The sequence below is a fragment of the Haplochromis burtoni genome, unplaced genomic scaffold (assembly GCF_018398535.1).
Source record: "Haplochromis burtoni strain Fernald_Lab_line unplaced genomic scaffold, NCSU_Asbu1 Contig_540, whole genome shotgun sequence".
Taxonomy (NCBI): Eukaryota; Metazoa; Chordata; class Actinopteri; order Cichliformes; family Cichlidae; genus Haplochromis; species Haplochromis burtoni.
The window spans coordinates 84344-97732 of record NW_024582901.1 but is presented as its reverse complement, the minus strand read 5'-3'; the positions used below and the strand labels follow the sequence as shown (position 1 = coordinate 97732).

General features: G+C 36.7%; 1 protein-coding gene across 13 annotated transcripts in view; it reads left to right on the top strand.

Annotated features, from left to right (window-relative positions):
- Positions 1-13389, top strand: part of ptprt (protein tyrosine phosphatase receptor type T) — a 300616-nt gene that overhangs the window by 225074 nt on the left and 62153 nt on the right. For all 13 annotated transcript variants that reach the window (XM_005947695.3, XM_014329337.2, XM_042214263.1 and 10 more), the window contains 3 exons: positions 3788-3942; positions 9889-9969; positions 10082-10117. In XM_005947695.3, the coding sequence (XP_005947757.1) occupies positions 3788-3942; positions 9889-9969; positions 10082-10117 (272 nt within the window). The remainder of the gene's footprint in view (positions 1-3787; positions 3943-9888; positions 9970-10081; positions 10118-13389) is intronic.

The window sequence follows — 13389 nt, the reverse complement described above, 5'->3', positions numbered from 1 at the left end:
CACACAACATTTTATTTTTAAATTCATGTTTTCTAGATGCTGTTTAGCCAAGAAACAGATTCAGTGTGTCCTTTGGATGTTTATTGACTTTTTTGTGGAGTACATAGTTTTAATTTCATGTCTCACTAACAACATATAGTAGTGAAACAATCCTGTAGCAAGTGAGTGTTAAGAGACTCATGTTTATTCTTTTTTTTTTTTTTTTTTTTTCACTCACGATTATTCAATATAGGTATGAGTGACATTGTGTTTTCTCTATTTGCCTTTTAGAGTGACTGTGCAAGACACTGCAGGTTTTCCAGAGACACGTGTAAGCAGGCGTATTAGGCGGATTCGTGATAAGTCACTTAGGAACACACCCACTCACTGCCCAGTGTACACCAACAGTCCAATACAACAGACACATGTAACACTTAGACACAGCCAAAAACACTGAATGTCCAGCACCAGCAGTGCATACACAGATATCAAGGAGATCAAGTGTTTACTCATAGAAACAACAACACACATACACATCGAACTATTATAACCATTTCTTGTACACAGCCCACTGTATACCATTCGTGACTAGATGTCAGATACTTAAAGTAAGCAAAAAGTTGTGTTGGTGGATTCTGGAGGAGGTTTTTCTCCTCAAAAACTCAGAGAAAGAAGTATGACGAATTTTATAGGACAAATCTGCAAAATGTATTTATATTTACTCTATTTTGAAATACATATTAATGATAGGGTTTGTTGATCATTTGCAAACTAAGGTGCCAATTAGAAAACACTGAGAAATATATGAGGGGAAATGTATGAAGAGGGAAAGTAATGGCTCATGATCTGAAGCATACAATATCATCTGACAGCCATGGCGGAAGCAATGACATGGCATGGAGTCATCTCTGCTGTCTTTTTAAGACACTATTGGAAAAAAGAATATGCTAAAAAAAAAAAGTGTCCTTTTTAGGATCTAAAATCAAACAGTGTGGTAAGTCTGTGGTTCAGGTGGTAGACTTGGTCGTCCAGTAATTACAGGGTGGGGTGTATGATCCCTGGTCCCTCTTCATGGCAAAGTGTCCTTGGATATGACTCCTGACTGCAGGTGAACACCTCATGTAGCAGCTTCTTCAGTAAGTATCTGACGTGAGTAGTTTAATAAATATCACACTCTGTAAGTGTTTTTGCAAGATTAAATGGTTCTTTTACGAGTGTAGACAATTTACAGGTTTCCCTTAGTAGATCACTTGGGCCTATGATTTCAAAGTAAATTCCATTAAATGGTGGTTTAAAGCGCATCCACAAAGTTATTTTTTATATCAAAAGAATATAAAAAGGTATACTTCTACATTAAAGGGCTGCTATTCTGCTGAGCCTATTGGCATCCAAGTTCTATTATCATCCAAATCAAGCAGGTAATGAAGACCTGGCTACTCTCCCATGAATAGACTGTTCTCAGTTTATACAGATTGACCCATGTACCATTTAGTTATTCAATTTTAATTATAAGTACTTCCAGTAATATACAGTGCATTAATTGAAATGCACAATGAGCATTTAACATCAACAAAATGCACTTGTTTGTTTTTTGTTTAAATAACGGTATTATTGTTTTACTTCATGTGAACCGATTGTTCATGGGCATTTAAAGGCAAATGCTTGCAAAATGTAACATATACTGCGAAATACATATTTTCTGATTTTATAATTTAATGTTCTGTAGCTTTTGGTATTCAATTATTCTGAAGCTCTTGTCTTTTAAATCCAGGCAAAATGAGACTACATGTTTTTAGCCTTTTTCACGCTTTAAAATTTGACAAGCCTTGTGGGCCCCTAATGACACACAAAGTCTGGCGAGTGGTCAGGATTTGGACACATCTGTCTAGTCAAGGTTGATGTCCAAGCCCAGAGTTTCCTCATATAGAGATGAGTCAAACTGCAAAGCTTATTTAAGTCACACTGTCGAATTGTTCTGTATCTAGAGGACAATATGTCACACTGATATTTAAAAGTAGCACGTTAATTATCACTTCTGTGTTTGTCGGTCATTTTTTGAGAACAGGTTTAGAAGATAAACGTAATGGACTGGCATTCATATCACTTTTCTTGTCTTACTGACTAGTCAAAACATTTAGGCAATAAGCCGCATTTAACCGTACAGTTATATCCTTTACTTTTACTTTATTTATATAGCAAATTTAATAACAACAAAATGTTGGCCAAAGTACTGTACAAAGATGATAAAAACAATTACACAGTAACAAATAACATCAATAACAAATATCTGGTAACAGGTGACCAAGTGGATAGATAGGTAACTCTCATGCGATGTTGAAAGCTAATGAGTGAAAATGTGTTTTAAGATGGGATTTGAAAAGACTGACAGTTGGGGCCTTGCTAATCTGGAGAGGTAAATAATTCCACATTTTCAGTGCCACAACCACAAATGCCCGGTCACCTCTGTGAACCAGCCTCAACTTAGAAGTGGCCAAGAGCAAGAGGTCACTTGATCTTAGAGTTCTAGGGTGCATATAAGACTGCAGTAAGTCAGACAGATATTCTGGAGCCTGACCGTTCTGTGATTTATAAGTCATCAAGAAAATTTTGTATTTAATTCTGTATTTAATTTTGTATTAAATTTTATATAGTGCTTTATTCTATGAATTTAAGCAGTTTTTGGACTGTGGCAGTAAGCCGGCATAACAGGAGGAAACCCACACAACAAACTCCACACAACAAGGTCCAAGCTTGGGTTCAAACCAGAAACCTTCTTGCTTTGAGGTTACAGTACTAACCACTATATTATCGCGCCGTCCTCCTTGTATAGAATATGATAGTAAAAGTATGCTTTGTCTTGATATTTCCGTTAGTTCTGGTGAATCTATTGGACAATGTCAGATTGTAATGGTTTTCTGTCTCTTCTACCATCTGGTCTCTCAGCGGACCTAAAACTGAAGGTTCAGGCAAAACTCAAAATAGTCTATGCAAAATGGCCAACAGATGGGCGTTGTGGCAGATAAGTGGAAAAAATATCAAAGGATACATTCACACTCAAGGGGCATCTCATCAGCAGTCACTGCATAACTACCCTTACCATTATATATAGTCAGTTTAGAAGCCCCACATGTTCTGGAAGTACTGAATGTCAGCCTCTCCATATTGAATCATATCACCTGTATTTTCCCCCTTGCTGTAGTAATATAAGAGGGGACAAAATAACAGCTTACCCTGTAATTTCTAATGCTTTTCTATACATACATAGGCCATTTTTAAAAAATACTTTTTTATGCAGTTTGCTCATTTTTCAACAGGAAACAGCCCCTTAGAATGATGATATGGAGAAACTTTTTTTTATTGTTGGTAAAACACACCTTTTAAAAAGATGATGCAAATGCACATGTTTACTTCCTGATTGGGTTTAACTACTCATTATACATCATCAAAATCATATTCCTTGTCATTTTGACATAAAGTAAAAAGTAAAATATATGTTTCATATAATATTTGCTGTGAAATGTGTCTCTGCCTACACTATTGCGCACAGAACTCACTGTTCATTCTTATATTGCCATTTGTTATCTTTTGTTTCAAGTCACTGCATATAATAAAGAAAATGTTCTCTTTTCTTAGTGTTCTCACCATAACTCATCTTCCAAAGAGTATTGTTGTTCCGTAAAGAATATTTCTTTGCATATGTGCCTTTGTGTTTAAGCGCTGCATGTGGATGTAAGGAATTGCATGCATTTCTGTATGTGAATAATTCATCTTTGTGTATCCTTGTTTTTATGTTTTTGAACCTCTGTAGAAAGTTGGCAAAAAAGCAGAAGGAAACTGCTAGCAGCTCCACTCAGCAGAGGGAGATGGGTCCAGTCACCACAGCTGATAAGAGCACCACTAAAGTCAGCACCTTACACAAAGATGACCCCTTTTCCACCTCCAACCAGGACCTCAATGGGTTCAGTAAGTCAAAATGCTCTGCAGGTCTAGCCCTAAGGTGCATCCAGAAGATATTGGCTGTAAATGGCACCATAATGATTTTTTTTTTTTTTTTACAAGAAAATATAATAGTACATTGTCCTTTCCACATTGTATTCTTTCTGGAAAGTGTTAAGAAAAAATAACAAAAACCCCACAGATTGAAATAATTTGCTGTTTCTCTGAAAGTTAACTTTCAACTTTCTTTTCCCCTTGTCACTCCCTAAAATATGCATATGCTAGGACTCTGTACCATTAATCATTTTGTCACATTCATTTATTCAAATAGTGGACATTTCATTTTTATAATAAAACTCTCCATATGGCCGTCTTTCACCCATAGTGTGTTGTGCTGCTTCACTAGCCTCCATCGTACTTAGTGCTGTTTTAACAATTTTCAGCTGAGCTCTCTATTTTTTCTCTTTATGTGGTGCTTTATACAAGTACAATATAAGTGTGCATATCCTCTTTCACAGCATATTCCACACATTTCAACTAGGCCTTGATTTGTTGGGGAGTAGTCCCAGCTTTTTGTAAAACTGTGTGTGATTCTGATGTAATTAGACAAGACCTCTCAGGAGGGCATTTTCACTTGAAAATGTCATGCTGGCCTTTTGGGAGTGCTTGACCACTGAAAGCCAGGGATGGTGAAGAGGGACTAATGCTGGACGTAATTGCCTGCACTCTTTTTCTAACTGTCCGTGCTGCAGTTTTGACGTAAAATAATGTTTTTGTAATGTTTTTGTACTGAAAATACTTAAAGCAGACCACTTTTATCTGGAGCGTAGGACCTATATATACTGTAAAATTAGCAATTAGTTGCAATTAGTTTTTGCATTTGCAACATATAGAAAAAGGAGCTAACTTTCATCTTGACATTTAATGTTTTATCAGCCATAAGTCCACAAGTCTTTGGACAATGACAATGATTTTTTTGTAATTTTGCCAGTTCACTGACACCTTAAAACAATTCATTGTTCATTGAAGGACAGCTTTAATTCAAGGGATTAAACACATGCTTTGGATTAATTGTTTAAGAATTGCAGCCATTCGTACACAGTCTCACTTTTTCAAAGGCTCAAAAGTAATTTGACAATTGACTTAAATGTTTTTATGGCCAGGTGAGGCTTGTTCCCTCATTACTTTATAACAAGTTAAGATATATAATATATAAGAGAAAGAGAAAAATATATTAAAAAAAAAAACTTTTACAGTTGATTCCAACTTTTTAACTTGCATTTAGTAGCTGTTTCAGTATAATGTCCAAAGAGATGTTGATGCAAATGAAGAAGCCCATCATTAGAGTGAAAAACCCAATAACAGAGTGGAATCATACCAACCCAATGCATAGCACAATATCTGGTGGGTGGAGGCATGCTGTGGCATGTATGGGTGTCACTGGAACCGTGTTATTAGTATTCATTGATAATCTAACTGGTGATGAAAGTAGCACGATGAATTCTAAAGTCTATGTACATGGCTATACTCTGCTCAGATTCAGCCAGATGCTGAAAAAGCGATCGGAGAGCACCTCAGTGTAAACAGATAATGACCTAAACCATAATGCAAATACAACCAAAGATTTTCTCAAGGAAGAGAAATGGGATACTGAGTGGCCTGGAAACTGAAGGCAAAAAAGACCCATAAAAAAGCAGCATCTGATGGTGGATGCACTAAAGACCAATCGGAGTATCTCAAAGGCAGAAATAGCATTTGGTGATGTCTATCTGGCAGTCATTGCACAGAGTCAATAAATACAAAGAAATTTATTATTAAACAAAAACTTATGGACCAAACTGTAATTCCCTTTCTTCAATTAGAAACAACTACCCCAGGTCTATAAATATGTTTATGTTTTTTGAATGTATAAGACAGACGCTTGACATCCTGTGCTTCTTGAGAACTTACTAGACCTTCCCTGTAGCCAAACAAACGTTCAGCATTGAAACTGAATTTCTTTATGCAATTTTTCAGTAAATGTGAAATGAATATTTGGATATGTAAAAGAGACTTGACTTTGCCCATTGTGAGCTTTGGAAAAATGGTACAAAACTTTGTCAAGGTTACACGTATAAAAATATGACTCATTCTCTTTTTTGTTGTGTGCTTACAGTGTCTTGTGAATATTTGAAAAAGAAATAAAGAAATTGGAAACAAACACACACAAACACACACACACACCATAGTCACCAATTCAAGCTCAGTCTTAATGAGACAGAGAAAAATGCTGACACAAGATAGGGGACCCAATAATATTTGCGGAAATGGACCCTCACAGGGCAAATAACCTTTTTGTGTTATTGTGTTTTCACCCAGTCACCAGTTTACTTCACAGGACATTGCTGCCAAAGCAGATTTCTTTTTGTATGCAGGTACACTCCTCACTGTATTAAAGTTGAGCTTCTTTCTCCGGCACATTAGCATACAGTGCCGGTACACATGAGACGTGAGGGATTTTATCATAGAAGAGGAGAAAATATGTTGTGTGGGGGTATTAGGAGAGGAGAGCAGAGGGAAGAGACTAGGGAATAGGCAGAGGAAAGAGGACAATGGAGAGAGAAGACGAAACTTAAATAATCAGCAGTAGAGAATTTGGGCCATTGTATCAGAAAACGTTACACAAACAGAGTATCATAGTTTGAATAACAATTAGGCGGGACGGGTGAATGGATGTTTGGTGGTGGTGTGTGTGTATTCTTTTTTATTTGGGAAGAGAGAATATCACACATTGGTTATAGAATCTGTTCTTGGTGTTTCACAAGGACTTTCATTATTACATAGTAATCTGGTTATCAGCAATATTCCTAAAGCAAGAGACGATTCCTGAAACCACCTTACCCATTTGAAACCGCAAAATGACAGCAGAGGGGTTTTTTGTTGTTGTTGTTGTGTTTAAAAAACTTTGTGGAGTTCTTCTCGTGTCTCTGTAGGTTTGCTATCCCAGGTTTCTTCCATAGTCCAAAGACATGCCATTAGTGGGCTCAGGTGATTCTAAATATCCTCTAGGTGTGTATGTGAGTGTGAATGTTTGTCTGTCTCTTTGTGTGAGCCCAGACCCTGCCTCTCGCTCTACTCACTCCAGCCCCCTGGAAGATGGATGGAATCTGACACTAGCACTAATTACAAATATAATATATAACGACTATATGCTTAAGTAAACAATACAAATGGAATGTATGTGGGAAACCAAATCAAAGTCAGAGAAACTGCAACAAAGTAGAGATTTAAAAAAAAAAAAACGGCGTGAGAGAGGAAAAGATGGAAAACAAATGCACATTATCTTATGATCTGCTCAGTGAACATAAAAGGAACCTTTTCATTTTAGACCATCAAAATTCACAGATAGTAAAAAACAAACACATTCATAAGGGATGTCTATGCTAACATGTAAATGAGCCAAGTTGCTACAGACAAAGAACAATTACCTTTGAGTGGGCGTAAACATGTGCATCCATATGCATACAGGTCTTAAGAGATAAATATGTGTAGGTTAGCTCTGTCATATAATGTGGATTATTGAACAGGCTAGGTAGCATATAATATGAAACTGTCAGTTTCCCAGCACTCCCCTTAGGTTTTGTCTTATTGTATTTGTTTATATGTGGGCCTCTGTATCCCAGATATCATTTATTTATAGACCCCTAGAGCTATGTGTATATGTGAGAGGTAAAGTGTATGTGCAAGGACTTATAGCTTTTAGTCACTGTTTAATAAACCAAGTCCATCAGTCACATTTATTACCAATGACATATCTCCTAAATTACTTTCAGCTTTGGTTCATTGACCTTATTTCCATGGTGGCCAGTTTGAACTGGCAATAGCAATTTTGACTAACCACCTTGATGAGACAGAATGTTACAGAATTTCAGTAAACTAAAACTCAGTAAACTAAAAAAGTACTCTGTAATGCTTTTGTTCCATCTGTATCTCCGATAACCATAAAAGTGACGATAGATGCAAGCTTAAGTCACTTCAACAAATGCTCATGGTTCTTGTTTTGTTCGGGAGTCCTACTTTCAGCCAATTTATCATTTCAAGGGCATTAAATACTGAAGTTTTGTCAGTGCTGCTGGCATCTCACATAAAGGCATAAAATGTTTGGCACTGGGCTGTTATGCACTGGATTTAAGGGTATACTGAGACAGATCTGTCACTCTCATTTGGCACTGGGCTGTTATGCACTGGATTTAAGGGTATACTGAGACAGATCTGTCACTCTCATTTGGAGTTAAACTGTGTGTCCAGAGCTCACCGTTCATATTTCTGTGTATTTCTAGGAGACATCTGTAATTGTCAACTAATAAGTGACAAATTACATGAATAATATTGTTACTTTCCAAGGGATGTGTGAAAGTAACAAAACATGTCCAGGTTGAAAAAAAATGAGACAGGGAGGCAAAATTGTTAAATTAAAGGCTTTTATTAATTTCTATTACTAATTAAACTAAAAGAGACGGAGAAGCGGCTGTCACCTTTAAAAAACAGAAGAAGAAAAAACAAAACCCAGGAGTTGTTCACTAAACTGAATAGAAAGGCAAAAAGCTAAATGACCAAAACACACTGCTTTCAACTGTTATGGATTCAAATATTGGGGATGGATACAAGAGGAAAAACCACAATAACAACACTGGTCCGGCCGGGTTGAGTCAAACGATGATTTTAATGATCACACGCGTGGGAGATGGACACCGTACGCAGACAGCATCAGATCTCACCTCAAAAACCACATCACAATAGTTTTATGAAATCAGGGTATTAGAACGCCCCCTCATGCATAAGACAGGTACAATACAATCAATATTGACAGTTATTTGACACAGCAAAGGAACATTCTCTCCTTCCTGAGGACAGGCACTGACTCCCGCTTATCTCCTGGAGCAGGAATACACAGCCACCACAGATACTGTTCACAATCTGTAAAACCAACAAGGATCTAGACCAGGGGTGGGGAAACTCAAGGCCTCAAGGGCCGGTGTCCCGCAGGTTTTAGATGTGTCCTTGATCCAACACTGCTGATTTATATGGCTAATGATGTCCTCAGCATCTGTTGAAGTTCCTCAGAGACCTGGTAATGAACTAATCGGTTGATTCAGGTGTGTTGACCAGGTTGATATCTAAAATCTGCAGGACACTGGCCCTTGAGGCCTGGAGCTTCCCACCCCTGCTCTAGACCTTTATCTCTCACCTTAAGTACTCTCTTAATTGCTGATTAGAGTCAGCTCTACAAAAAGGGTGGCACCTAAGGCAGGAAGGGTCAAATTAGCACATGCAAGTACTGTGTTTACAATTTGCCTGACTTCTCATCAATGACCTCTTTAAAAATGTTTTTTTAATCAAAACTGACATATCATTGGTATGGTATTATAAATCCTACAGAATGCTTATATTGTGTTTTCTAAAACAAATTGTGATCTTCCTATCCATTGGTCTTTTTCGGTTTCGTTTTTACACCAGATTTTAGTGCACAATTATTGGAATATAAGCCCTGTTATCCTCAAAATTCAATATTGTTAACTATAATGGTGCCATTAGTTTTATTGAGTTGCCCCCTGAACTGCTGAATATAGCATACTGATCTGTCTTTATGTAGGTGTTTTTTTTTTATTTCATGTCCTATGATATTTTGTTTTTCCTTTTCTTTTCTTATCACTCCTGACCCTCTTATTTTTCAACCTCCTGATTCCTGTACCTCTTCTCTTTCTCATGTTGCATGTTTCACTTTCTTACTCTTATGCTTGTTTCATTTAAAACTTTCACTGTACAACTTTTCATTTTATATATTTTTTTTCTCTTTCCTGTCTACATTTACTTCTCCTTGTCCACCCTAACCTCCTTCTTTCTCTCTCGCATCCTCCTTTTTCACCTTCCTCCGTTTTTATTGTTTTGAATACTTTTTTTCACCTTTTTTTCACCTTTCTGTCTCCTTCCCAGCTTCTCCGTCTCCCTGCTCCTTCTCAGTGCAAGGAAGCAAGATGCTGCAGAGCAAATCCCTGCTGAATTCCTACTACTCAGGTACACACACATCCTCACACACTATCTGTCTATCTGTCTTTTAATTTTACATTGAATTCCTCTTCATAACTGAACACTTTTTTTTCATTTATGACTGTGAATATCTTTGCAGTGTCCAAAGAGCCAGTTCCAGCCACAACTTCTATAGGTAAGAATTTGGATTTCTATGAGTTTCCTTTCTCAAGGCATAAATCTGATGTACTAATGTTTGCAATACGCAATTTATTGCTAATTGCACTGATACATGAAGCAGAAAAAATGCATGTCTTATTTTTTGTGCTTGATCTTGAAATGAACTTGAGTCCCCTCGTACTCACACGCTAGGAGAAATGTGTCCACACACAATCACATCATTTACACAAGGACAGAATGAAATTGCAAAACCATTTTCCTGTACCTTCTTTCTGTTTTTTTCTCTTCATTTCCTCCCTCTCTTCCCTTCTGTTGGCCAGATTGACACATTCTTTGCCAAGAAGGTTGGCTCAAGCCACTGCCAAAGTGTGACGTCTGTGTATAGCTTGTCTTTGCATAAGTGAACCACTTCACACAGTCTCACACATTCTGCACATGCAAAGGATTTTACAGGAAAGTTTGTTTTATGTGATTATAGTTATCAGTCAGCTCCTAGCTCATCCTCTTCTTGCCACACCTCCTCTCGCCAGTGTTCGCGTTTTTCTCCAAATGTTCTGCTTCCACTTTCCGCTCTTTCTTTTGATTGTGGAGTTTCTCCGTTCTTTTTCACTGTTTCTATTTTTTCATTTCTCACAGTGCTCTCCAAAAGCCTCCCCCATTTCTTTATAGTTTGCTAGGAAGATTGCAAATGGGTGCAGTGATTTATTGAAATGTCCGAAGATAAACATATACAAGCCAAAACCAATTCTGTACAATTTTTAATAAAAAAGTCGCTTAAAAGCTTAAAAGTCAGTATTTGGCATAAGCACCTTTATTCCACCACAAAGGTCAAACCCCCACCCTCATTTCTTAAGGACATGAGTTTCAGATACATCTGTGTAGACAGTTTTTATGCCTGTCGTAAAATCACTGTCATAAACACCCATTTTTGAGTTGTTTCTGCCCTAAAAAAACTCACCAAAGTAGACAGTTGTAGAAAAATACAACTTTTATTCTATAGCAGTAATCCAACTTTAATATATTTGAGCTTCTTTTCTGCAGTTCATGCAGTTGGTACAGAGGTTTCTGTGCCATTTGCCAATGAACATCAAGGCATGATGAAGCAGAATGCAAACAAATGCTTGAGCGATTTGTGCAATGGCACAAATTTGCTGTCATACATCTTCATGCTATGACATTAGTGTTTTATGGAACCATCTGTTCTTACTACAGTTCGAAAATCAAGGGATGTAAAATGAAACTTTGATCATTACTCAAAGAAAAATCCGCTACAATTAATACACAAAATATAGAAAAAAAAATAGATTTCATCCAGTGAAAAAATAAATAGCAGAACTTACATATTTTTAAGGTCTAAGAAATGAAAAAAAAAAAAAGGTTTCCTGGATTTTATAAAGTTTTATCTCTTCCTGCATAAATGTCATCTGTAGTCATCATATAGCAGCAGTCTAGGTGTTGGTTGCACATCATCCTAAGCATAACAATTTAGGTTATTATCATCAACATCATTATCCAAGGTAACAAGGCAGAGTGTAGAAGAGAAAAAAAGAGGAAAGAGAGAGGAATAGGAAATACAGATGTTAAAAATGGAAATAAACCAGACAATATGCAATAATAATAACCTCAATGTATTTATACATTGTAAGCATAGTGGTCAGAAGACTTCCATCATTTTACTAACTTTCTAAGATAGTTTTAAATATATTTAAAATGGCAGTGTTTTCATTATTTTCAGTCTGTAATACCCTAACTTAACTTAAAGAAATCCACATACTTTTGATGTCTTCTATCAACCATAAATTTAAAGTACAAACCAAGCAGCCTCTGTTGCAAGACAGGAAAACAATGTGAAATGTACGCTTGAACCAACCTGGCCAAGCAGACAACAAATAGTACATATCAATCGCTGCAAGACTGAATGTTAAAATACCCTTTTAATAATTTTCCTCTAGTCATACATTATCATTTTAACACTTTAATTTCTAATGAGTCCAAGAGTTCTTTTTTCTAGGTGACTTCTAAAGGCAGCTGAACTTCAATCTATAATAAATGGATAAAAATCATATTACTTCAAAAGTAAGATTCCCACATTTAAATACATTTCAATGCCATTCAGGCTTTTCAAAACGGATAATAGTAGCAGGAGCCTCAATGACGCTAGTGAGGATCATTTTTCAATAGCTTTCAGGAAGAGCTGAGATAGGTGCAGAGAGAGAAAGAGAAAGTTATTAAGAAGACAGTAAAAGAGACATACAGATTGAAGGATCAAAGGGAAGTAAAAGGAGCTTGAATAAATCCACTATGCAAAGAAAAGCTTTTTTTCTTTTTTTTCCTCTTTTTTTGCTGTGTTTTGTTTTTTTCTGGGGCAGCAGGAGGGCATGTGTGTTTAGACTCAGGCGTTTTTTTGGCTCCGCAAAGGGTATTCCATAGAAATGCACACACAATCTTGCTGTTTTTCTCCCTAAGTTTTTGTTGCAGAATATAGACAAAAATGCAAATATATAGATCAAGACTCAAGAACACATGACAAAGTTACAAATACACAGAGTACACACTCACAAATATCCATATGCACATACACCCAGCACAGTGTTAACACTGATGCGACATAAATCCTGTGGATCAGTACAAAGCCACAGCGGCATAGTGTGCATTTTATGTGCAAACACGTTTTTGTCTAAAAATCAATTTGTCAGACACTGATGTATGTTAAGAGGTTACGCAACACTGTTCTCTGTCAGTTCACAAAGGAAGTGTCAGCCTTTTATACCCTGCCAAGGACAATCCTTTGCTGCTGTTAACACAGAAGTCGTGTTTTTTTATGGATCAGGAGCTTTCTGCGGTTAATTAGGTACACACAGTTGCACAAATACTATGACAAACACAGACGCATAGGAGCTCGAGAAAAAGACAATAAAAATCTGTATTTTAAATTCCCCTCTGCATATTCCTGCTTGCCTTTAAAAACCTTAAAGTTGGGAAAACTCAAATCAACAGAAGGTTACAGCTTCAAAATTTCAAGGCTTTAACTAAATGTGACTGAAGGCAGAACTGCATTAAAAGGGATCATTTGTTCAGTATATTAATTTGCTCCCCTAAATCATGATCAGGGTCCACTTTTTTTATGTGATCAGTGTTATCAGTACAGCACAGCCTTAGTGGTTAAAAGATGACCAGAGGACACCTTTTTGGCCCTGGTAGAAGTAGCACATTACTATAGGTAACTGTAAATATGTCAGGTTTTGGGGTATTTTTATTAGTACCTTTTCTACTCTTACTATATATATA